The sequence below is a fragment of the Lissotriton vulgaris genome, chromosome 7 (genome assembly GCF_964263255.1).
Source record: "Lissotriton vulgaris chromosome 7, aLisVul1.2, whole genome shotgun sequence".
NCBI classification, from domain to species: domain Eukaryota; kingdom Metazoa; phylum Chordata; class Amphibia; order Caudata; family Salamandridae; genus Lissotriton; species Lissotriton vulgaris.
Window position 1 is genome coordinate 628,658,519 of NC_141695.1, and position 27,973 is coordinate 628,686,491.

At 46.3% G+C, this 27,973-nt stretch overlaps 1 protein-coding gene across 1 annotated transcript in view; it reads right to left on the reverse strand.

The window, feature by feature from the left end:
• Positions 1–248: 248 nt before the first annotated feature.
• SLC38A12 (solute carrier family 38 member 12) overlaps positions 249–27,973 on the reverse strand; it is a 610,496-nt gene continuing 582,771 nt past the window's right edge. The window contains exon 10 of the mRNA XM_086930806.1: positions 249–3,513. Within this exon, the coding sequence (XP_086786932.1) occupies positions 2,753–3,513 (761 nt within the window). The 3' untranslated portion in view covers positions 249–2,752. The remainder of the gene's footprint in view (positions 3,514–27,973) is intronic.

Genomic DNA, 27,973 nt, shown 5'->3' on the forward strand with positions numbered 1-27,973 from the left:
AGGCGTTTTATTATATGTTATTGATGCTTCCTCCAGGTTAGTCCGATCTGCGATTTACCTCCTTCATTTTTGTTTTGAGTTCAGTGTTGAACCATGGAGCTACATGTTATTGTACCAAATATTTATGAAGAATGGTAGAAGCTAAGATGGAAATTATAAAATTAGAAATTAAGTCATAAAATCGGCTTTGAGTGTGTTCACCTGAGAAGTTCCTTTGTGAAGTGCCAAAAATACAAATTATGATCAGCCACAGTATAAGAGGCAGTTTTATTCAGTCAAATCATCAATACAATTAAAAACGCTTTTCTATTTTTACCAAGGTAATGTCATGGATCGGCATTTGATTCTTTCGCCCACTCTATACCAATCTTGTGCCACACTAAGAAAATTTGAAGTGATGATTGTCAAAGGAGAGCACAGATGAAGTCACAGGCAGGGTGAGGCAGAGAAATAGTCAATAGGACTTCATGAAATGTAGACAAATAGGAAGGAACAGGGAGTCGGAGATAAGAAGAACCAAAATAAAGAAAGACAAAAATAAAAGTAACAAATAAAGTAGAGCCAGAAAAAAGCAGCCAAGATGTGCAGCCTGGAAAATATAATCACCATAGAAAGAGGGAGTCTACTCTAGATCCACAAATAGGGGTCACATAATAAAATGGCCAGAGAAAGCCAAAAATAACACTAAATATAAAGGGGGCACAAGGCGAGGATATTCAAGAGAGGGGGCGTCCAAGAAAGAACCGCAAGGAAAGATACAAAAAAGAGAGTCACAGAGCCCAAGACAGAGCCATAGAGGAGTCCAAAAACACAAAGATAGGGAAGGACCACACAGATCAAGTCGGAGAGACTCCTAGGCGAAGGAGAGGCTGCCAAGGGGTAGTAGATCAAGAGAGAACCACAAGTGAGAAGAGGCAAAAACAGATTCAAGACACTGAGCCCCATGGCAGAGCCACAGACAACACTCCATTAAAGTGCAGCACAGGGGGGAGTTTGAGATAGTGTCACGGCAGGGCGGTTTCAAGTTAAAGCCGTGGATGGACATGTGGAACCGAAAATAGGACACAGCCAGACGAAGCCAATGGTGATAGTAGGAAAGAGCAGCCCAAGGAACGGCTTAATAAATGGGGCGAGCCAAAACTGGGTCACAAACAAGCGGAGCCCAAGAACAGTACAGGCCTCAACAAAAGAAGCAAGATTATAGCGAAGAAAAGCAGAAGCTTAAAACAGCGCCACAGAGCAGGGATACCATTTTATTTATTGTAATACGGGTAGCGCCAAACAGAACTAGTTGGAGAAGTCGACAATACACTACCAGATGGGAGGGGCAGAGCAACACACAAGGGGGAAATCAAACAGATTAAGTTAGAGGTGGTGTAGCTCAAGCCACAGACAGGGAAAGACCAACAAGAACAAACACAACAAACATAAGATAAATAAACTGATGAAGGGAGCCCATGACAGAGGCAAGGGTAGTATAAATGAAAATTACCAATCTATTCCACCAAGCGCTAAAGGCTCAAATTGTGATGCGATTACAAACACAGAGGAGTCAATAATGGTACATGGACTGGGAGACAATCAGTAAAAAAAAATCTTAGGTATCATGGTCAAAGAGTAGAGGTAATAAAATAGTTCTAATGGGAAGGGCCACACACTCAGGAAATACCTCACAGAAAATGCATAAGCCCAGGACATGAAAACAGGAAGAGTCAGCTTCCTATGCCTCACTAGCAGGAACACAGGACAATCGATCTCCATCTTCATTTCAATTTGAAACATGTAAATGGTACACAAGGAATGTAGTAATGTGTACAGTGGAATCATGACTCTTGAAAATGCACACAATAGGTATCTGCTCACTTCATACAGCCACTTAGGGGAGGAGTAAAATAGTATCTCCGGCTTTCATTTCAACAGCGAGATGCCCAAGATAAAAGGACACCATTTGCTAGATTACTGGAGCCTGCCATGTTCATTGAAAGAAGGGAGCTGAACCAATGTCATACTGTCATTCAGCGCCGGATCCACTCTAGAGTGAACTCACATGCATAAAAAGCGTTCTTTACCGAGAACAATACACGGAATGTGTTTCAGAATGGACAAAGAGAAAGCAACTTGTGCGGCAGAAATGACAAAAGTGCAAGAAAAGGAGGCGGTTTGTGAGTGACATAAAAGTAGAGGAAGAGGAGGGAAAGTACTGCTTTGATTAAAGTGCTTACATTTCAGCTGTTCTGTAATCTCAGATAAGGTACAGTATTCAGGATACACATGGGTCAGAAGGCAGAGCTGCAATCACGCATAACACAACTGGGCGCGGACACTTTTAGCCAGGATATGAGCAGGTCATGGAGCCTAGGTGCAGCCCCTCTTTTGGAGACCTAGCCGGATCCACTCCCAACAGCTGGATTCCCTCAGTGAGAAGAACATGTGCTTGGATTTCACCAAAATGGAAGCAGCTCACGTAAGGCTAAGAGGGCGAATGAGCCAGCTCACTGCCCTATCACTGAACCAGACAACACTGGCGATTCTGCAACTAGCTGGGCACACACTGCATGGAAGAGAGGGCGGAGAGGCCCAACCAGTGAATTGAAGCATCTTCCAGAGGAAGGCCAGGCAGTAAGCGTTCTCCTGACCAAACCATGCCCATGGCAGTTAACAGCAGGAGAGAAGGGTTCAGTGTTAGTAGACCTCAAAACCCAGCAACGAATGTGACGTCTGAATTCAAGAGTTCAAGTACTATTACACTGTGTTATTGCTTGGTCTCACTCAGGATTATATTTGCTGTAACAAAAATTAAACAGGAAAGAGCCCAAACAAGCACAAACCAGACCCAGAAGGTGTGCCGAAAAGGTGACTGGTGCTTGTTGACTACACGGTCGCTGAATATCAGCTTCATGTCCTTGCGGCTGCAGTACACCAGGAATGCAGGGATAATGTACTGGATACCATTGCCAGCATAAGCCCCAGTAATGCCCACCAGGGATTCCAAGTCATGAGTGCAGAAAGCCACCAGGACTGGTGGCACCAAGGTGATGAGTGGGAATACTACTCTATCCACCACCCAAGGGTACGTGCCTCCTTCCCGGTGGAAGAGAGTCTTCCAGTTGTTACGCAGAGTCACTGCAATGATGGGAAAGTTGGTGCTGATGGTGAAGACGGGAAAGAGTCCCAAGAAGTATCGGATGAAGGAGACGCTGATGATGTCACAGCTGGTGAAGTTGAGTGTGTACATGTCCATCAGGATATCGTTGCGAAAACAAAAGATGGCAGTGAAGGAGAGAAGGCTGTAAAATGCAAGAATCAGGATGTAGTCCAGTAGCACCAGGCGTGTCAGATGCTTCTTGCTGGAGATGGGGGTGATGAGGGATGGCAACGAGTGCTGGCACATGAAGGAATAGACGCACACCCCGAAGAGGTTCCGAACCCCTGAAAACTGGGCAATGGGAGGATGGCCTTGCCCCTGTCCCTTGCTGATTCGGATGAGAGCCAGGATGATCATAATGATGAAAGCTAAAAAAAAGGAAAAGATATGTTAGCAAAGTTTAAGGCTCTACAGGGCACAACAGCTTAGTGTAACAATAGAACATTAACATATATTCTGGGTCGACAGTGTCGACACACGTTTTCTGTTAAAAGAAACAAAACGAACAATTTTAGTAAAACCACTTACATAGAACAGCTAAATAGTAGATTATCAACCTAAGTGTTTTATAACCTTAAATAGTCACTAATCTCAGGGTAGCTCAGCCACCCATAACACAAGATACTCATCCACGGACATGTGATCATAACATGCATACTCACAAACACTTCTAATCAAGAATTTGAGACAAGTTGGCTACATTTGGCGAATCGCATGCACTGGGAAAGCTCAGATGGAACAATGCTGAGGATTTCAAGAGTACCTCCGTGCCACTCCCATGGTAATAACTGTGTTGTGTTATAAGTGAATGGTTCAAGGGGCTGACTATCCCACCTCTTATGTCTGTGTGAGAGATTTCAAATGCATACTCCTTCGAAGGAGCATATAGTACGCAGTGGAGCTCTGACGACCAGAAGGGAGCCTTTCTCTGCAGTGGGCACTAGAGAACTGTTGTGAGCTGCAGCAGCAGTGAGTGAATCAAGTATGGCGCCGATTGTCACCTGTCTAAATACAGCAATCTGGACGAGTCGTCAGAAGGAGGTTCATCAATCGTGTTATTAGTGAGGCAAAAAATCCATCACTCATGGAACAGCAAAACAGATTTACTTGGCCATTTTTCCTTATACTATGACTGTCTTCTAATTTGATTTTCATACAACCTGGACTGGATATTGAATTAACTGACCCACAGACGCTGAGTGATGGCATAAATAGAGTCTTCTCTACTTCAGCGGATTGAATTTTTTAAATGTTGTTCTCTGAATAGCAGTAGGAAACTAGACATGGCCAAATTTATTTAGCAACAAAGACAGCCAGTATGAGCAAGTGCCCTTTGTAAGAGGAAGATATTATTGTACTCGTGGGACTATATCAGCAGAATTCAATCTGCAAGAAGATTTCTAGTTATTTACAAACTGCAGCTTCCTTTAAACCATTTACTGTAGGAGTTGAAGCGCTACTATAGAGATGGAAAGTAAGAAAAATCGCATGACTTGTGCATGGTATCCCTTTACTTCAATGTTTCACTCCTAATAACTGAAACTTATGTCATTCTAATGGACCTTCACGCCCGAAGTACGTCATCGAGAACAACAAAATGCTGCCTCATTGAGTGAATTTTTATTGTAGGATCCTTGCCGTGGAAGGCATCACACTTCCTCTATATATTAACCTGCCTGAGTTTACTGTGGTAAGACCAACTATACGGGCACAATGGGAGGCGTGCATTTTGCGGTCACATTTCCAACACGAACCTGCATTCCTGAACCTGCCAATGATGCACCGACATGAATCTGCGCCCCTGATGCACCGACATGAATCTGCGCTCCTGAATCTGCCCCTGATGCACCGACATGAATCTGCTCTCCTGAATCTGTGCCTGATGCACCAACATGAATCTGCTCTCCTGAATCCTGATGCACCGACATGAATCTGCGCTCCTGAATCTGCCCCTGATGCACCGACATGAATCTGCTCTCCTGAATCTGTGCCTGATGCACCAACATGAATCTGCTCTCCTGAATCCTGATGCACCGACATGAATCTGCGCTCCTGAATCTGCCAATAATATACCAACATGAATCTACGTTCCTGAATCAGCCAATGTTGCACCGACATGAATCTGCACTCCTGAATCTGTGCCTGATGCACCACTAAGAATCTGCGCTCCTGAATCTGCCAATAATGCACAGACATGAATCTACGTTCCTGAATCTATGCCTGATGCACCGACATGAATCTGTGTTCCTGAATCTGCCCCTGATGCACCGACATGAATGTCCGATCTTGAATCTGTGCCTGATGCACCGACATGAATCTGCGCTCCTGAATCTGTGCCTGATGCACCAACATGAATCTGCTCTCCTGAATCTGTGCCTGATGCACCGACATGAATCTGCGCTCCCGAATCTATGCCTGATGCACTGACATGAATCTGCGCCCCTGATGCACCGACATGAATCTGCGCCCCTGATGCACCGACATGAATCTGCGCCCCTGATGCACCGACATGAATCTGCGCCCCTGATGCACCGACATGAATCTGCGCTCCTGAATCTGCCCCCGATGCACCGACATGAATTTGCGCTCCTGAATCTGTGCCTGATGCACCGACATGAATCTGCTCTCCTGAATCTGTGCCTGATGCACCGACATGAATCTGCGCTCCTGATCTGCCCCCGATGCACCGACATGAATCTGCGCTCCTGAATCTGCCAATGATGCACCAACATTAATCTGCGTTCCTGAATCTGTGCCTGATGCACCAACATGAATCTGCGCTCCTGAATCTGTCCCTCATGCACCAACATGAATCTGCGCTTCTGAATTTGTGCCTAATGCACCGACATGAATCTGCACTACTGCATCTGTGCCTGATGCACCAACATGAATCTGCGCTCCTGAATCCCGATGCACCGACATAAATCTGCGCTCCTGAATCTGCCAATAATGCACCGACATGAATCTACGTTCCTGAATCAGCCAATGTTGCACCGACATGAATCTGCACTCCTGAATCTGTGCCCGATGCACCAATAAGAATCTGCGCTCCTGAATCTGCCAATAATGCACAGGCATAAATCTACGTTCCTGAATCTATGCCTGATGCACCGACATGAATCTGCGCTCCTGAATCTGCGCCTGATGCACCAACATGAATCTGCGCTCCTGAATCTGCGCCTGATGCACCGACATGAATCTGCGCTCCTGAATCTGCGCCTGATGCACCAACATGAATCTGCGCTCCTGAATCTACCCCTGGTGCACCATCATGAATCGGCGCTGCTGAATCTGCCCCTGATGCACTGACATGAATCTGCACTGCTGAATCTGCGCCTGATGCACCAACATGAATCTGCGCTCCTGAATCTACCCCTGATACACCGGCATGAATCTGCGCTCAAAAATCTGTGCCTGATGCACCAACATGAATCTGCTCTCCTGAATCTGCCCCTGATGCACCGACATGAATCTCCATTCCTGAATCTGTGCCTGATGCACCGACATGAATCTGCGCTCCTAAATCTGCGCCTGATGCACCGACATGAATCTGCGCTCCTAAATCTGCGCCTGATGCACCGACATGAATCTGCGCTCAAGAATCTGTACCTGATGCACCGACATGAATCTGCGCTCCTGAATCTGCCCCTGATGCACCGACATGAATCTGCTCTCCTGAATCTGTGCCTGATGCACCGACATTAATCTGCGTTCCTGAATTTGTGCCTGATGCACCAACATGAATCTGAGCTCTTAAATCTGCCCCTGATGCACCGACATGAATCTGCGCTCCTGAATCTGCGCTCCTGAATCCGCCCCTGATGCACTGACATGAATCTGCGTTCCTGAATCAGCGCCTGATGCACCGACATGAATCTACATTCCTGAATCTGCGCCTGATGCACCGACATGAATCTGCGCTCCTGAATCTGCGCCTGATGCACCGACATGAATCTGCGCTCCTGAATCTGCGCCTGATGCACCGACATGAATCTGCGCTCCTGAATCTGCCAATAATGCACCAACATGAATCTGCGCTCCTGAATCAGCCCCTGATGCACTGACATGAATCTGCGCTGCTGAATCTGCGCCTGATGCACCAACATGAATCTGCGCTCCTGAATCTACCCCTGGTGCACCGACATGAATCAGCGCTCCTGAATCTGCGCTCCTGAATCCGCCCCTGATGCACTGACATGAATCTGCGTTCCTGAATCAGCGCCTGATGCACCGACATGAATCTACATTCCTGAATCTGCGCCTGATGCACCGACATGAATCTACGTTCCTGAATCAGCGCCTGATGCACCGACATGAATTTGCGCTCCTGAATCTGCCAATAATGCACAGACATAAATCTACTTTCCTGAATCAGCGCCTGATGCACCAACATGAATCTACGCTCCTAAATCTGCGCCTGATGCACCAACATGAATCTGCGCTCCCTAATCTGCCAATAATGCACCGACATGAATCTACGTTCCGGAATCAGCGCCTGATGCACCGACATGAATCTGCGCTCCTAAATCTGCGCCTGATGCACCAACATAAATCTGCGCTCCTAAATCTGCGCCTGATGCACCAACATGAATCTGCGCTCAAGAATCTGTGCCTGATGCACCGACATGAATCTGCGCTCCTGAATCTGCCCCTGATGCACCGACATGAATCTGCTCTCCTGATTCTGTGCCTGATGCACCAACATGAATCTGCGCTCCTGAATCTGCCAATAATGCACCGACATAAATCTACGTCCTGAATCAGCCAATGATGCACCGACATGAATGTGCACTCCTAAATCTGCGCCTGATGCACCAACATGAATCTGCGCTTCTGAATCTGCGCCTGATGCACTGGCATGAATCTGCGTTCCTGAATCTGCACCTGATGCACCGACATAAATCTACGCTCCTGAATCTGTGCATGATGCACCGACATGAATTTGCGTTCCTGAATCTGCCCCTGATGCACCGACATGAATCTGCGCTCCTGAATCTGCCCCTGATGCACCGACATGAATCTGCGCTCCTGAATCTGCCCCTGATGCACCGACATGAATCTGCGCTCCTGAACCTGCCCCTTATATACTGACATGAATCTGCGTTCCTGAATCAGCGCCTGATGCACCGACATGAATCTACGTTCCTGAATCTGCGCCTTATGCACCGACATCAATCTACGTTCCTAAATCAGCGCCTGATGCACCGACATGAATCTGTGCTCCTGAATCTGCCAATAATGCACCGACATGAATATACGTTCCTGAATCAGCGCCTGCTGCACCGACATGAATCTGCGCTCCTAAATCTGCGCCTGATGCACCAACATGAATCTGCGCTCCTGAATCTGCCACTAATGCACCGACACAAATCTACGTTCCGCAATCAGCGCCTGATACACCGGCATGAATCTGCACTCAAAAATCTGTGCCTGATGCACCAACATGAATCTGCTCTCCTGAATCTGTGCCTGATGCACCGACATGAATCTGCGCTCCTGAATCTGCCAATAATGCACCGGCATGAATCTATGTTCCTGAATCAGCCAATGATGCACCGACATGAATCTGCGCTCCTAAATATGCGCCTGATGCACCAAAATGAATCTGCGCTCCTGAATCTGCCAATAATGCACCAACACGAATCTATGTTCTGGAATCAGCACCTGATGCACCGACATGAATCTGCGCCTGATGCACAGACATGAATCTGCGCTCCTAAATCTGCGCCTGATGCACCGACATGAATCTGTGCTTAAGAATCTGTGCCTGATGCACCAACATGAATCTGCGCTCCTAAATCAGCGGCTGATGCACCGACATGAATCTATGATCCTGAATCTGTGCCTGATGCACCGACATGAATCTGCGCTCCTGAATCTGTGCCTGATGCACCGACATGAATCTCCGGTTCTGAATCTGTGCCTGATGCACCGACATGAATCTGCGCTCCTGAATCTGTGCCTGATGCACCGACATGAATCTGCGCTCCAGTATCTGCCAATAATGCAACAACATGAATCTACGTTTATCAGCGCCTGATGCACCAACATGAATCTGTGCTCCTGAATCTGCGCCTGATGCACCAACATGAATCTGCGCCGGATGCACCGGCATGAATCTGCGCTCCTGAATCTGCCCCTGATGCACCAACATGAATCTGCCAATGATGCACCGACATGAATCTGCGTTCCTGAATCTGCCCCCGATGCACCGACATAAATCTGCGCTCCTGAATCTGTGCCTGATGCACCAACGTGAATTTGCGTTCCTGAATCTGCCCCTGATGCACCGACATGAATCTGCGCTCCTGAATCTGTGCCTGATGCAGCGACATGAATCTGCGCTCCAGTATCTGCCAATAATGCAACAACATGAATCTACGTTTATCAGCGCCTGATGCACCAACATGAATCTGTGCTCCTGAATCTGCGCCTGATGCACCAACATGAATCTGCGCCGGATGCACCGGCATGAATCTGCGCTCCTGAATCTGCCCCTGATGCACCAACATGAATCTGCCAATGATGCACCGACATGAATCTGCGCTCCTGAATCTGCCCCCGATGCACCGACATAAATCTGCGCTCCTGAATCTGTGCCTGATGCACCAACGTGAATTTGCGTTCCTGAATCTGCCCCTGATGCACCGACATGAATCTGCGTCCTGAATCTGCCCCTGATGCACCAACATCAATCTGTGCTCCTGAATCTGCCCCTGATGCACTGACATTAATCTGCGTTCCTGAATCAGCGCCTGATGCACCGACATGAATCTACGTTCCTGAATCAGCGCCTGATGCACCAACATGAATCTGCGCTCCTGAATCTGCCCCTGATGCACTGACATGAATCTGCGCTGCTTAATCTGCCAATGATCAATGATGCACCAACATGAATCTGCGCTCCTGAATCTGCCCCTGATGCACCGACATGAATCTGCGCTACTGAATATGTGCCTGATGCACCTACATGAATCTGCGCTGCTGAATCTGCCCATGATGCACCGACTTGAATCTGCGCTTCTGAATCTGCCAATGATGCACTGACATGAATCTGCGTTCCTGAATCTGCCCCTGATGCACCAACATAAATCTGCGCTCCTGATCTGCCCCTGATGCACCAACATGAATCTGCGCTCCTGAATCTGCCAATGATGCACAGAAATGAATCTGCACTCATGACATGAATCTGCGCTCCTGAATCTGCCAATGATGCACAGAAATGAATCTGCGCTCCTGAATCTGCCAATGATGCACCGACATGAATCTGCGTTACTGAATCAGCGCCTGATGCAACAACATGAATCTGCGCTGCTGAATCTGTGCCTGATGCACCGATATGAATCTGCGCTCCGGAATCTGCCCCTAATGCACTGACATGAATCTGCGCTCCTGAATGTGCCCCAAATGCACTGACATGAATCTGCGTTCCTGAATCTGCCCCTTATGCACCAACATGAATCTGCGTTCCTGAATCTGCCCCTTATGCACCCACAAAGGACAACTAACTATAAATCCTCTTTTTGGCAGGGCTGTCCATTTGATGGTCCTTTTCATTCCCGGAAACGCTTGCCTCTCACAATTACAAAAGAGAAAGGGAATCCATCTACAACATTTCAAAATGGATATTTAATCAAATAAGAAGGAGGGCATTTTGGCTAAAGAAATAACAAGAATAATTTACCTCAGCATAAAGCTGTGCCCTAAAAATAAATCTCGTAGCATATTATACAACAGTTTTCTGGTAATGTGACCAAGACTGTCATATCAGAAATCAAATTACCAACAGACTGGCCAATTAGATTGAACATTTATTTGCTACAAAGTCACATTTCAAGTAACAAGAATCCACGAGGATTGTGTATTTCTGAAAATAGGCTGCCTTCCTTTCCAAGCACGATTTGCAAAGAAAATGTTCAAGGAAAAATGTAGATAAGAAATATAAGAATGTTTTAGGATATGCAAACAATATAATACAGGATAATGGGATGTGGTAGAGGATTAACATTATTAAAGTGTAAAATCACAAGGACTCTTGTTGGTACTCCTGTGGCGACGTCCTTGTTTGACCCATTAGGACTGAGAAAGGGTCCTTGACAATTACATTTGCATCTCATGTTCAATGTACGGAACCAAGTAGATTTTCCTCATCCACCTATCCCATAGTTACCCGTGCACTCTCCAAGCACAACAAAATATGTTCCATCACACCGCAACCCATCACCTTCAAAGGTTTATCCACCTTACTAAAGATTACACCTGTTCAGTTCATCACAGACATTTCCTTATTCCATAGTTGTCATAAACAACAAACACAACCTACTTTACAGATTTCAATCTCCCACGCTAAACCCCATCATGAAGAACATGACAGACCCCTTCAGAGACAGTCAGTGATTTTTTTCATCTTACATCAACAACCATCAAAACCAACCACACCAAAAAAACACTCACTACCACAATATCTCAGTCAGGCCTTTCACAAATATCTACACACTTGTTGTCTAGACTGGTGTACAACCACGTGTTCCACTCAACACAGCATCTAATATGCTCACATGTAAAGTAGAACAAAATATCATGGAAATTACAGACATTGTAAAGCAATGGAGAGCTAAATTATGTGGGGCAGAGGCCATAGTCTTGATTCGAGGGGTAATAAAGCTGCTACAAGGCTCAAATAATCTGACTCAAAGGTAAACTAGGTTCTGTAAGGAATTCCTGGATCATATATGGTACCTTTGCATCAGAAGCGAATCCGCATGAGGTTTATGTGTAAGAGGTGGGCCAAAATTAAAATGCAGGTTGAAAGTTAAGAACTTAAAAGATCCAAACCAAGTTAGTGAAAAAGACAAATTTCAAATGTCAAAAATTGAAGAAAATCCACTACATAGGTTAAATGTAGAAAAGCATTGAAGAAGGTATTCAATGTTATCCTGCGTGTTGTATGCCAAGGTGGAAGATCCCTAGGGTTAGACTCTAAGGTCGTGCTTGTGATGATCACTCGCATGGAATGCATCGAACTGAATGGTTCGATGACTCCATGCGAAGACGGTTGGAGGAGCTAGCTGAGGAGAGGAGGTAACGTCTGGTGAGGGGTTTCCTTCTAGTGAATAAACCTCTTAAAGAGTCTCACCGGCTCTAGATTCTTCATTGAACCCAACACTGTAGCAAATAGAAAATAATAGGTGAAACCTTTGTGTTTTCCTTGTGGTTGCTTTTTGACAAAGTTTCACTTTTTTCCATACATTCAAAAAAGCTGGGAAACCCTGAGAAAAAGTCTACAACTGGATCCAAAGACATCAGTCCACGGTTTCCACTGCAAGTGGATTTCGGGTCCATAAAAAAAGTGCCAATCCAAACTGGTCAACCGGAATTTCCCACAGCAGGCAATACCTTCCCTGGGTCTTTAGGACCTTCATGGAAATTTTACAGCTGCAAGCAGGAGTAGTACCCAGTTGTATTCTGTCCATGCTATGGTGATCTAGTGTGATGACGTTATGCGTGCTCACATGCGTCTCCGTGGATGTGTGCCTATACATCATGATGCCACTGCGATTTTGTTTATTTTTTATTTACGGTTCCATGATGGCCACTTGGAGCGATAAATAAAGTCAATTTAAATGTGGGCAAAGGTGCTTTTCAAAAACGGAGAGGCTCAACAGCAATTGGAACTGGGGCCCTCAAAAAAAAATTTGAAATACTTCTTTAAGGACTGGAATGGGAATGATAGCGAGGAATGGGGAGTGGACAGAGGAGTTTATGGAGGAGTGGCGGATAATACTCAAAAGACAGGATGGTGAAGTAATGGACAAGATGGGGGTTGGGAGGAGATGGGAGCAACACAGAGCGCAGGGGGCTAGATTTAATGAGGACAGTAGAACACAAGGGAGAAAAAGAAACATATGCACTTTGGAAATGATGAAAGATCAAGAAAACTGAAATTCTCGGAATGTCAGCATTGGAAATATATAAGAATACAAGTTATCTAATCAAGTGAATGGTGAAGAAGCTATGCTGTAGAGTAGGGAGAAAACACATGAAGAGGAAAAAAAGCTGTTGAATTAGAAGCAAGCAAATGAGTGTTACAAGAAAACCAACTAGTGGTAAGAAACGGGGTGGCTTAAACCTCTTCGATGCTGATGACGGCTCCCGGCAGTCATGCGTCACGGTGGGCGTGTGCTGATGACGTCCGGGAGCCGTCATGACCACGCCGCGATCAGAACCTTCAGCACTGCGGCGGAATTCACGCCACAGTGATGAGGTTAAGCCCACTGTAAGTTTTTGGTATGCTCTATAACAGTGGTTCCCAAACTGTGGTCTACAGACCTCCAGGGGTCCGTGACACATTCCCAGGTAATCTGCAGGCAGAAGTTTTAAAAGTGCTGCAAAATTCCTTGCATAATCAGCAGTTCTCGGGCAACCATAAAAGTGTCAAGATAACTCCAGTGATTAATGTACCTGCTGGACAGAGATGGGAGTTTTGTGCAGTGGCAGCTTTGAGTCATCTAAGGTAGTGCAGAGAGTTAATGTGCCTGCTGCAATGAACATGTACCATGCATTTCAAAAATAGTATTTTATGTGCATAACTCAGGGTTACTGCTTTTGTCACAGAGATTCTTTTGCTACTGTGCAGTTCCCAAGTTACAATCGTATCTAGCACAGTGAGCTATGAACTGTCATCAAAGAGCTCTTTCCAAACTGCTTAGTACAAGTTAGTAAGTTATGTTCTTTTCCCACTCTTTCATTATCCTGATGCTGCTAACAAGGTTTGTTTGGGTAGAAATAAATTTGTATTATTGAAGTCAACTCTAAGCACTGTGTTATGTTCTGAATCCTGAGTTTGTGCTTCTCCAGACCAAGCACTACTTAAAAATGTCTACCAGTACAGATGACATGTGAATCCTACACCTTGTAGCCCCTTTTGCCTAATGTAACATTTTCCATACACTGATTTACACATGTATGAGTCATTGTCTCTGTATGTGTGTGTGTGTAAAGTGCTCTGACACCCTAAACTGGTATGAGAGATGCTATAAAACTAATTAAATAAATGTGACAAAGGGCTCTGGAGAGATGAGAGGCACTATTGGAGGGTGATAGTGAGGGAATCATTTACTATACTTTAAAAGCTAATAGAATTCAATATATAATGACAAATGTGTTGTTATAGAAAGCAGCATTTCCCCCAAGCCCCCTTTGTAGTGGTCAGGCTTCATCGCTGCAGTTGGTATGGGGACTGGTCTGACAACATTTGCCAGGGCTGCTTTGGGTTTCTAGCCCGACGCTGGTGTGAGAAGGAGCCTCGTAATGCGAAATAATACCGAACACTGAAAGGTTAGTTACCGAGATGCAGCACCAACCTTCCCATTAAAATGTTTCGATTTTTGTAAATTTGTTCAATACAAAAAACTATTGCTTGGGGGTCCAGAAGTGACTCAATCAGGGTCCTCAGGAGTCAAAAAAGTTTGTGAACCACTGCTCTATAAGGCGCCTTTTTACAGGAAAGCTAAAAGTGGTGCGTCGGAAAGACCTACAAAAGAAAGGGTTATATTATAGGATGTATGTACGTAACAAGAGAGTGGTGGTCATGTGATTCAAGAAGGTTTGGGAGAGGGCATGGTGGGGGGTCAGCGTTGTTGTGCTGTTAATAACGCCCCGCTCTGCTCTCGGGGCGCTTTGCTAAGTGGAAGCGAGAGAGATGTCTAGGCGTGGAAATCTTTTGAATTCTGTGTCCAAATAATGCAAAGTGACACGTTCTTGGCCTACAGGCCGCGCGCGGCTCGAGCACAGATCATCAATCTCGCCTCCCCAGGGTCAGGCAGAGTGAAGAGAGCCTCTCCCACGTTAGGTACTAGGGAAGCTCTATTTACAGGCTAACAGGTCCGGGAAAAGCTATCGATCTAATCAAGATTAAGTAAACGAGGCCTGTTATCTCCAAAGCTGGGGATTCATGGGCACGAGCTGGGCTGACGAGTCCATCTCCGCGGACGGCAGTGGTTCAGCTCTCCGCCGCGCGTCCACGAGAGGCGGCCATGCCGCTATGCCTCGGCAGCACTGGCCACAGTGACACCGATGACGTACGGCCACACCACCGGCTGCAAATCAGGAGGGGATGTAGGTTATTCATCTTCTTGCCAAAGGGGAAGCACGGCTCTGCTTATCTGCAGTATTACATTTTCGCTGTGGTATTTATGCCCACGAGAGAGAAGGTGTCTGATCCTTCTATCAATATCTCCGCACTGAAGTGGAACTCCCTCGCACCCCATCTCGCTGCTAATTCGAGTAGAAGATGTATTACCCGACAGAGGATGAAGCTATTGTACAAACGGAGGCATGGCTGCCCGTCGCCTTTTATATAGGCCAGAGTCGGGAAATACTGTCTGTGCGACTCCCAGAGGCCAGAAAATGAACTGCTGCCTGTGGTATTCATACAGGCCAGAAAGAGGATAAATACTGTAAGGGCTAGCCACAGAGGCCAGGGTGGATAAATACTGTAAGCACTAGCCACAGAGGCCAGGGTGGATAAAAACTGTAAGCACTAGCCACAGAGGCCAGGGTGGATAAAAACTGTAAGCGCTAGCCGCAGAGGCCAGGGTGGATAAATACTGTAAGTGCTAGCCACAGAGGCCAGTGTGGATAAATACTGTAAGCACAGAGGGATAAATACTGTAAGTTCTAGCCACAGAGGCCGGGGTGGATAAATACTGTAAGCAGAGAGGCCAGAGTGGATAAATACTGCAAGTGCTAGCCACAGAGGCCAGGGTGGATAAATACTGTAAGCACTAGCCATAGAGGCCAGGGTGGATAAATACTGTAAGCGCTAGCCCCAGAGGCCAGAGTGGATAAATACTGTAAGCGCTAGCCACAGAGGCCAGGGTGGATAAATACTGTAAGCGCTAGCCACAGAGGCCACAGTGGATAAATACTGTACGCACAGAGGCCAGAGTGGATAAATACTGTAAGCGCTAGTCTAAGATTTATTGCCCCGCAAGAGGATTAAGCTATTGTACAAATTGAGGCATGGCTGCCCGTAGCCTATTATATAGGCCTGAGTCGGGAAATACTGTCTGTGCTACTGTGAGAGGCCAGAAAATGAACTGCTGCCTGTGGTATTCATACAGGCCAGAAAGAGGATAAATACTGTAAGGGCTAGCCACAGAGGCCAGGGTGGATAAATACTGTAAGCACTAGCCACAGAGGCCAGGGTGGATAAAAACTGTAAGCGCTAGCCACAGAGGCCAGGGTGGATAAATACTGTAAGCACAGAGGGATAAATACTGTAAGTTCTAGCCACAGAGGCCAGGGTGGATAAATACTGTAAGCACAGAGGGATAAATACTGTAAGTGCTAGCCACAGAGGCCAGGGTGGATAAATACTGTAAGCACTAGCCACAGAGGCAAGGGTGGATAAATACTGTAAGCGCTAGCCACAGAGGCCAGAGTGGATAAATACTGTAAGCACTAGCCACAGAGGCCAGGGTGGATAAATACTGTAAGTGCTAGCCACAGAGGCCAGGGTGGATAAATACTGTAAGCACAGAGGGATAAATACTGTAAGTTCTAGCCACAGAGGCCGGGGTGGATAAATACTGTAAGCACAGAGGCCGGGGTGGATAAATACTGTAAGCACAGAGGGATAAATACTGTAAGTGCTAGCCACAGAGGCCAGGGTGGATAAATACTGTAAGCACTAGCCACAGAGGCAAGGGTGGATAAATACTGTAAGCGCTAGCCACAGAGGCCAGAGTGGATAAATACTGTAAGCACTAGCCACAGAGGCCAGGGTGGATAAATACTGTAAGCACTAGCCACAGAGGCCAGGGTGGATAAATACTGTAAGCGCTAGCCACAGAGGCCAGAGTGGATAAATACTGTAAGCACTAGCCACAGAGGCCATGGTGGATAACTACTGTCAGCGCTAGCCACAGAGGTGTGAATATGCAACCGCTATCCATACAATTCACTGGGGAATGAGGGAAACAACTAATACCTTTGCTAGTCATACAGGCCAGAATGGGGAAATACTGTATGTGAATTTCATTAAAACCAGAAAGTTGGAACTGCTGTCTCTGCTATTCATGTAGGCTAGAATGGGGAACTGACTCCTGACACTACACATAGTTAGAACGAGTCAATACCGTTTGTGTTATTAACATAGGCCAGACAGGGGTAATTTAACATTTACTTTTTATGTACGCTAGTATGGGTAACTGCTGCTTAGGACCATTCTTATGAGCTAAGAGGAGGGAGGGAAGCGTGCCTAAGCCAATAATATAGGGCATAACAGGGAGGACTGCCTAGGTTTATTCATATAGGCCACAATGGGAAACTGCTGCCTCAGCTATTCACACAGACCCAAAAAAAGTTACTTACATTCAGTAACACTATTTCGGGAGGATACTACATCTTCTCAAAGACTGATCACCTTATTGATACCCTCCAGGCGCTATAATGGATTCACAATCTTTCGCCCCAGTAAAAACCCTCCAGCATGGCAAGGCGCCCACAGGCACGACTCCACCCGCCCAGTACGTGCCAACTTCAGAGTATGTGAGGGGCAATCCTCACTCTGGGCTCAGTTCCTGGCACTTTTCCCACCCTTCATCAAAGTGTGCTGAACATAATAGAGAGTATCAACAATAATGATATTACAGGATGTGATATGTCTGCAAACCTTGGCATCTTAAAAATCATGACACTAACTTACAGTGCGTGGGTAAAGAGAAATGTGCAGGAAGATATAGTGTCCATCAGAAATACCACCAGGAAAGGTAGACAACTTTTTCTTCTGGTGCACACTTCTCCCTGCAGATTACTCACCTTATGAATGGGTTCCAAAGCAATAGCCTCCAAAAGGTAGGATTGCATAGTATCAATTATCCAAGGAAGTGGTGCACCACAGCTCTGGCAAAGAACGTTTCACACCCTGCTTGACCGTTGAGGCAAAAATGCTTAGCTACAGTCTATGACAATGACCACGTGGCCACTCAGCAGATGTCAACCACCAGAATGCCTCTGTTGAGAACAGTGGAAGCAACCATGGCCCTAGGTTGTGGGCATGGATATCAGCCTAGGAAAGTTGCAGGGGAGGGGTTTCTTAGCCGAAGTATAGCACATTTTAATACAAAGTGCATCCAAATGCAAACAGTGGCATGGCCCTAGACTTTCCGGTGAGGGATGGGATGACAAATATTTTGTGTTGCACTTGTGAATTTTGTTGTCTAGTGCCCTGCATGTGGACTACAAAGCCCGAGAATCAGAGATTCAAGGACAAGGAGATAAGGATTCGATGAAAGAGTGCAGATAGCAAGCAGCTGCAGTTCTTCTGCTATGGCGGAGGAACGTCGCTCCCCCCCCCCCAAAAAAAAACGTCAGAAAAGGAAAAATAAAACACTCGTTTTATTTCTTCTTTCCTGCTGAGTCTTGATGGTGGGCTTGGGGGGTGACGCCACTGAGGGGAGAGGTAGTGCACTACCTTAACTGTGCATGACGGTTTGGCCGGCCATCTCAGCCCAGCCAAACCGTCAAGGGCAGTGAAGCTCTCCCCAACTCCAACTGCATTGCTGCGGTTGGAGAGAGCAGGCACATAGTCCCAGTCTTTCCCGGAGCACTAATTGAGGGCACTTAGGCCAATCCTGAAGCTTCCCTCACATGAGAGCAGCTTCAGGATTGGCGTAGAGGTACTCTGGGAACCTGCGCTCAAGAAGAGGAGCAGAGGAGTGTGACGTGGCCGGCTGAAGGTACTTTTTAAAATTATTACTCTTTTTTTTTGCCCCCCTCCCTTTGAGACCCTTATGCCCCTTCTCACTCCCCCGCTCGCCCACTTGTCGCAAACACCAACCACTATGGATAGCGAGGACCCTTATTTGTAAAAGTCCTGTAGCATATGCACAGGGCTTCAAAGGAAACTCTGTTTCAGGAGCAACCAGTGCAGCCCCCATAGAAGCCCACCTTGGAAGACTCAACAAAAGACGAGCAGCCGCATTCTGCACTCGCTGCAGTCTTTTCATGCGGGTTTTAGACACCCCGAGGTAAAAGACATCACAGTAGTCCAGCTTGGACTTAACCAGTGCCTGGGCTACTGTTTTCTTTGCAGATTCTACCAGGAACACAACATATTTTTATGGGTCTTTAAGACCCAAAAACATTTTCCTGCCATAGTTATTTGGCTATCGAAATTGGGCTGCTTATCAAACCAAACAACCAGGTTTTTAACCCTGAGCTTGGTCGTGGGTAAGGGGACAGGAGAGTTTAGCCATCATGCGGTGGTCTGAAGGACTTTTCTTGACCAGTATAATAACCTCTATTTTCAATGCAATCAATTTAAGATGATAGTTGAGACCCATTCACTGGGGAACATTCGCAAGGCAAGATCTCAATGCAGTAACCATGTTGTCAGAGTTTTGTGACAGGGTGATAATGAGATGAGTATCATCTGCGTACATAATGATGTTAAAACTGTGCTGCTCTATGAAATCTGCCAGGGGGCGAATGTATAGGTTAAATAGCATTGATCTAAAAAATGAGCCCGGAGGCCCTGCTTGCTGCAGTGGGAAGATCTGCGAAAGGAAGGGTTTTTGAAACACCTGAAAGGTACCCTCCTGCAGAAAGGATGCTACTCATTGCAGGGCATTATGACCGACACCGCAACGCAAAAAACTCGATCAAGAGGTTGTGGGATTAGGGGTCGAAAGCTGCACCTAGATCTAGAATTAACAGTACAGCAGTGTCACCCTATCCAAGATTTGAGGAATGGATTCTGATGCAAGTAATAAGGCAGACTCCGTACTACAAGAAGGGTGGAAGCCTGATGGAGTCACGTGGAGTAGATTATTAGCCTAGATAAAAGTAGAGAGCTGTTGATTAACATTTTTCTGCAACCGTGGAAGAAAATGGTAACAGCTAGATGTGTTGATTGGACTAAGTAGGGTCTAACAGAGTTTTTTAAGCAATGGGACCACTATTGCATGTTTCCATCGTAGTGGGACCTTTTAATGGCATAGAAATCACAGTACGATCATCTAATAGGGCCATGATAAGCTTTAAGGGCCCTCAGATAATTAACTTTACTGATGGAGTCGTAAGTTCTACGCCAAAAACGCACCAGACGCTTATAGTTCTTTTTAAGTATGAGCAGTTCATCACTGAACCACTAGACTGTTTAGGTCTATTGAGCTATTTGATCAAATGCGTCAGTAATCCAGCATTCCAGTTGTTGGCTATATCAACACAATTATCGAGGGAGGGACGACTTGAGTCTAATGCCAGCGTAAAACAGGTGGGAGTCACCCTAGTTCACTTGCGTGACCTTACTATCTGGGAAGTGGACAAACGGTATGGAGGTTTAGCAAAAGGAACCGAAAAAGGAATAGTGAAATGATTCGACAAGGTAGGCAGATGAGGGGAGTCAGTAAATAAACGATGTTGGATAAAATGGGATCGAGAGTGTGCCCAAGTCTATGGGAGGGGAAGAGAAAGATTGACGAAACTGTAGGCCCTCCAAGTAAGCGACTAAGGTTGCTGCAATGAGGCAAGAAGTGTCATGGAAATGTAGATTAAAGCCTCAAATAACCCAAAAATTAGGATAACGCACAGCGAATGGATAGTACATCGGCTAGCGACGTGATAAAGAGCTCTGGCCGTCATGTTACTGGGGGCATCAAAGTGGATGTTAACATCTCCTAATAATGAGAAATGGGGACAGGTGATCACTGATTCAGCGATTTTTGAGTGGAGTGAGTCGAGAAAATCTCCTATTTGGTTCGGGGGGCGGTAGATAAGAATGCCCGAAAACGTGGCGGTGGGATTAAAATCTAGGGAAAAGTACATACTCTCACAGTTAGATATCGAGGTCGAGCTAACCCTACACTGGTAGTGGTTTTTAACAAGAATGGCCAAGCCCCCTCCTCTACCATGTGGTCTGTCCATCCTATAGAGGGCATATCCCAGTTGCATAAGGGCAGTAATGTCCGGGTCCGATGTATCTTTCAGCCAGGTCTCTGTTAAAAATATTACGTCAGGGCTGGTTTCTTCTAAAAGTAGCGCCATTTGCACTGCATGTTTAGTTAGGGAGCGACAATTTAGGAGAAACATTTTGTAGTGTCTGACGCTGTGGGAAGTACTACTGTAATTGGTGAATGTATTATTACAGTGGGAGCAGATGCCTGCGATTGAATTCGGGTGGATTGAGTGCCAGCAAGGATCTAGGGTAGGTGGCATTAATTTTTTTAAGGAGAGAGAGTCATACCGTACAGGCAGGGCGGCATCCGCACTAGTTTGGGCAGGGGGTGTGGCCCCTGGTCCCGTCCGGTCGCGGACGGGCGCAGACGGGCTCGCCTTCGGGCGCGGACGGGCAGTGCGGGTGATTTTATCCATTGGTTGGGTGAGGAGGGCGGGAGGGACGATAGACTGCACCGTCTCCCTTCCCTTCCCAAGATGGCGGCTCCGGTGGGTGGGGGGAGTGCCCAGCGTCAATCGCGAGCGGTGCTGCGATCTCCGATTGTGACGCTGCCTGGAGCGAAGCAGTCTCGCCCAGGTAAGGATCTGCCTAAAAACTACAGATTAAAATATATACAAGTTTTAAAATTGGTCCTGATCCTCCAATGCTGAAGGCAGCGTTAGTGCAAGCCCTAAAGAATTCCTGAGGTATTATTCTTAATCAATAACATTCAATTCAGAATAGAGGCGCAAGAGAGCGCTGAGAGCCCCGGCATCCGCCTCAGGGCGAGTAAAACAAACAATACCGGAATCAAAGTATTGTAGCCTTTAAGTAGTCTGGGAGGGCGGGAGGGACGATAGACTGCACCGTCTCCCTTCCCTTCCCAAGATGGCGGCTCCGGTGGGTGGGGGGGGTGCCCAGCGTCAATCGCTCTAGTAGATGATCTGGCAGCCCTCCAAATCACACAGAAGGGCTTCCAACCCACCCACGAAAAAGGCCATTTCCTAGATTGGGTATTCAGCAATGACCAAAGACTAGAGGTAGGGACACCTCTGCCCCTGGCTTGGACAGACCATTACCTGATTCCGATACAATGGACACCAGCTATCTCAGCACCAATTGTCCCCCGCACTATCCTGCAGGGGAGAGAATGGTCAAAAATCTCGGTGGACCAGTGGACTGAAGCCTTGTCCACTGCCCCTTCCCTACTGGGAACAGACCCCACATCTCTCTATGATACTTACACTAATTGGCTATGCACAGCTCTGGACCTTGTTGCACCCTTGAAAGATCTCAAAGAAAAAACTAAAGCAAGAAATTCACCATGGTACACTCCTCAACTCAAAGAGCTGAAAAGAGGTTGCAGGAAACTGGAACGTACCTGGAGGGTCTCCCGTAATAATTTAGACAAACTCAGTCACCAAGAGGCAATTAAAAAATATAAGGCCGAAATTAGAAATTCAAAAGCCTTTTATTTTGAAAGCATAATTACTAGTGCCTCTAATTCCTCAAGGGAAATTTTTAAAATTGCAAAATCCCTCATTGACACCCCGACTATTCCCCTTGATCCCAATAAAATCCAACTACGGTGTGACAACCAGGCAGAATATTTTTACAAGAAAATACAGAATATCACTTCCACATTCCAACTACCCACTGGGGCCACTGATAACGGTTCTACTCCAATACAGTTGACGCCACATACACTGGATGAGTTCCCTTTACTCAATGAGGACTCACTTGATATCCTGATGCAGAAGGTCAAATCTGGGTCACCTACGGATCCTGCTCCCCCTTTCCATCTACTTAAGATCACGGACATCATTAGGCCTGTTATTCTCAAAGTCCTAAACTCTTCCATTACCACAGGTATAGTCCCAACAGCATGGAAACGTGCCCAAGTTAGAGCACTATTAAAGAAATCAACCTTGGACCCTGATAACATGGCCAATTATCGCCCAATATCACTCCTCCCCTGAGTCAGCAAACTGCTGGAGAAACATATTAATGCCTCCATTACCCAATACCTGGAACATAACCTCCTGCTTCATGAATCCCAAGCAGGTTTCCGCCCAAAGTTAGGTACAGAAACGGCCCTTCTGACTGTGACTGAGGTTGCAAGGAAACAGATGGATCACTGTAGCAATTATGTTGCTTGATCTCAGTGCCGCCTTTGATACCATCAACACCAGTATCCTTCTCAACCGCCTACGCCAAATAGGAATTTCAGGGAAAGCCATACTATGGCTCCAATCTTTCCTGGAGAACCGTTCCTTTGAGGTAGTTGAGAACAATGCCCACTCAAAAATATGGCCGCTAGATCAAGGCGTACCACAGGGTTCGTCCTTGAGCCCTACCTTATTTAATGTTTATTTACAACCCCTCGCGGATATTGTGCACTCGTTTGGTCTAGATATTGTAACCTACGCCGACGACACACAATTGGTTGTATCCATGAACCAGCCTAATACCTCCCCCCCTAACCTTACGAATTGTTTGGTAGCAATAAATCAGTGGATGACCTCCTCACACCTAAAGCTCAATGGTGAGAAAACTGAGCTCATGATCCTGGGCAACTCACTCACCCCTGGTCCTATACTGGAATGGCCCCCTAGTATGGGGAGCCACCCCAACCCAAGACCCAAATAAAGAGTCTAGGCATGTGGTTGGATTCAAAGCTAGACTTCAAGCAACAAGCTACTGCCCTGTCCGCCACCTGCTTTGGCCTGATGCGGATGCTCAGGAAAGTGCTGCCTCTTCTACCCTTCCAAGCACGTAGAATCATGGTGCAAGCCATTATTCTATCCCGTTTGGATTACGGAAATTCACTATACTTAGGAGCCCCTATTTCCACCACAAGAAAACTTCAGACTACACAAAATGCAGCCGCCCGCCTCCTTCTAAGCTTGAGCCGGCGAGACTCTGGCACAGCAGCGCTGAAGAAATTCCACTGGCTGCCCATCAAGGCCAGAGTTGTGTTTAAATCCATGTGCATTATGCACAAAGCCATGTGGAAAACCGCTCCATCCATGATCTGTTCCCTGGCAAACCCTTATCTCCCTAATAGAACCCTGAGATCCAGCTCAGCTTTCTTGGCCAATGTTAACAGAATCAAACGGGCAAGATGGGGCGGACGATCCTTCTCCTGGAATGCCGCCAGAGCTTGGAACTCCTTGCCTGATACCCTTCGCGGCGAGTCTAACCTGCTGAAGTTTCGGAAGGAACTGAAAACACTCCTCTTTATCTAACTTGGCTCTCTGGCCTCTCCTGACTCAAACAATATAGCGCTACGAGGCCTCCGGGTAGTCTGCGCTTAATAAAACACTGTTAATAATAATAATAATAATAATAATAAAGCCAGAAGCCGAGCATGGAGGGCGGTAGATTAAGATTCCTGTTAAAGTGAAATTACTCAAGAGAGTTAGGGAAAAGAATGCAGCTTCACACCTCTCAATGGATAATTCCGAAAAAGAGCAGTGTAAAGTCTGTTTGCCTTTCCAGTCTTGCAACTGCAAAAACCTTGAAGGATGTCTTGTAGAATGTCAGGTGAGGAATTTTCAGTCAACCAAGTTTCTGGCAGAAACATGAATCTTCCAAGAAACCATTGATCTCCTGATTATGTTTAACTAGTGATCTTAGTGAACTTCGCTTTACTATAGGGCTAACGTTTGTGCTCAGAGGCAGTCCGGCCAAGACCTGAAAGCCGCACTTTCCACAGCACGTCTCTGACTGTGTGAGGTCAAGCACATGACAGCAAGTAATTGGCAGAATATTTGCTATGTGTTTTAGCTCGGTAGCAGAATAATACTGCTGGGCAGACCCAGCAAGGCTAGGGGACATGTTCCCCTGGAGCCGGCCAGGCGCAGACGGGCTTGCCTTAGGGAAGCCACCATTTGAAGGGGAGCAAACTCTTACAGGCTCTTCCCCCTTATGTCCGATTGGTCCCCCCACCAACCAATCAATGGCCCTCTAGACGCGTCTGGCTCAAAAGAGGGAAGAAGTGCAAAATACGGCAACAGTATAAATTCACGTTCCCCCCCCCCCCCCCCCCATTTTTAAAACAAAGTGCTGACATAAAATGCATTAAAAGAACCCCAGAGCATAGTTGGTAGCTATGCCTCAACAGGGGTTTAATATAGATTGACATGCGTTTTCAGGCGAGCCAGGCCAAGTTGGCATGTTATTCCTCCTTCCAAGACAAATAACTTGCAGTAACAGGATTTAGGTGCTGGGATATCTTCCAAAAAACATTAATTGCGGTCAGTCGGCATTTCTGCATTTAAAGTTGCCCGACTCATGATCAGACCCACAATGCAGTGTTGCTCTGTGTTGCTGTGGACGTGGACCACAGCGAGGAAGATGACTGCTGTTGTTATTCTTAGCATCCAAACAGATAACTGTTTCCAGAAGCTATTCGTGTTCGCAACCTAGAGCTTTCATATCAGTCAGAATGGAGGAATGCACAATAGTATTGATGTCGGGGCGAGAAAGAAATGTCTTTGTAAACACCTAGGAAATGTGTCAGAAGCGATGGCAATACTTTTTTCCATGACGGGTCACTGGCTCCATAGTCTAATGCATCCACTGCTGGCACGTTGGTGAACAGCCTTGTTGAATTCAATGTTTCTGTCAGCAATTACATGGGAAACTCTTACAGTGGTAGAACAGTAAATGGTAATAAGAGTGATATCCATGTAGTCTGACTACAGGATTGTCTGTAATTCTGTAACGTCTGTTAGTGACCCGTTGTTCTCAGTGTCACAATGAGAACAGTTACATTGGAGCCAATGTTACTCTCAGTCACTCCTGTGAGCACTCCAGTTGTCGTCCTTGTCAAATTCTATAACTGTGAAGTATATTCAAGGTGGCTGTGTAACCATAAGAGCCTATGAGAACACCCCATTATACTCAGAATTACTGTCGGGCAGTACGTGAGACATTTGTGCTTATTTATTGTCAGTGTTACTGTTAAGGTACTGCGAGGGGGCACAATTATCATTACAATCAGTGGCACATTCGGTTCTGCGAAAGCAACCCAAGTGCAATGCAGAAAGTCACCAGTTTAACGAATGAGCTGCAGAGTCATACCAATAGCAAAATGTGTGCTATTCAAATGCAGAAAATGTAACAATGCAGTGCATGAGTATGGTCACTATTGTGAGGCACACACCTGCCACATGATCGTAGGGCCTTGTAAAGACAAGCCAGACTGCTCCCAGTATGGGTGAAAAACTGGGAAAGAGACCATTCTTTGCAACTTTACGTAAAAGAAAGTGGATTTCAGTGAATTGAAAACAGGAAACCAAGAGTTCATTTTGTGAGTTCATTTTGTAGTGAGCAGGCAGAAATTGTTACCTCCGGACTGAAAAACAAAAATATGGACCAAGGAGAAGATCCTCTAAAGACATTGTGAGTGGTTAGAGATGTAGTTGGGGGTGTGTGGATTTAAAAAGGGAGAACTGAGTAACTGGCAGGCCATGTGGACAATAAAGAGTATTTTGAAGTGAATTATTTTCGAAAGACAGACTTCGAACAACTCCCAGAAAACGGTCTGGAGATAATCGAGCCTGCAGAGCAGGGCCACCAAAGTTAAGGTTGTTTCCAAAGTAAGGATGAAAGGATATGACTGCAATGATGATATTTACTCAGTGGTGTAAGAAAAGGAAGGCGTAGGAAAGAGTCTTAAGGATTAAGAAGATAGACCAAGACATGACATTTACTTCTATAGGAACAGAAGGACAAGTTACTTACCTTCGGTAACGCCTTATATGGTAGAGACATTATCTAGTCCCAGATTCCTCACCTTTTAACTCCCAGGCGTCAGGCTGGATCCAGAAGATTTTTGATAGCCATACCCCTGCGTGCTGGTAGGTGGAGTGGGTCGACTCTGCGTGATGTCGTCAGCGTCGTGATGTCTGCATCGTCAATATAACCACCACTCCGGCGCGCTGACATCAGCACTTTTCACGACTTTTCCATACCAGAAGCGCCGAGCCATGAAGTGACTGACCATGGTGTGTTAAAAAAACACAACTAGGGCCCTGAAGGGGAACAACCCGGACACTAAAAACAAATCCGCAGTGGAAGGAAGGAAGGGTCGGTAAGGAATCTGTGGCTAGATAATGTCTCTACCAGATAAGGCGTTACCAAAAGCAAGTAACTTGTCCATTTAAGAGACATATACCTGCAGATTCCTTACCTTTAACAGATAGCCAAGCAATACCTTCCCATGTGGTGAAACTGGGGAAAAGCTTTAAACAAGGAAATCCTGCAAGACATAGCGGCCAAACAGGCCTAATGTGAACCTGTGAATCCACAAAACAGTGTCTGGTGAACGTGCACAGAGATGCCCATAAGGCCACTTGGCAGATATCAGCAATTGGAACACCATGCTGGAGAGCCGTGGTGGCTGCCTTTGTACTGGTAGAATGGGCCCTAAGGCCTTCAGGAGGTGGTTTCTTTTCTAAGGCATAACACAGTTTGATATAGAGGATACCCCAGTGTGATATGCTCCTCTTCTGGACAGCAAGCCCCTTCTTTGCCTCCACGTACCCTATGGAGTTAGTCATCCACCTGGAACTCTTTGGTGTGATCGAGGTAGAACAATCACGCTCTTTTTGGGTCCAGACAGTGGCGACGCTCCTCTTCCTTAGAAGGATGCGGAGGTGCATAGAGAGTGCACAGAGTAACCGACTGTCCCAGATGGAAGGATGTTATCACCTAAAGCAGAAAAGATGCCCTTGTCCGGATTACCACTTGGTCCAGAAATACGGTCAGGTAAGGTGACTGAGTTGACAGTGCCTGCAGTTCACTCACGCCACCAAAACAGTAGTTTTGATAGTGAACAGCTGCAGAGGGCAGTTGTATAGCAGCTCAAACTGTGCACC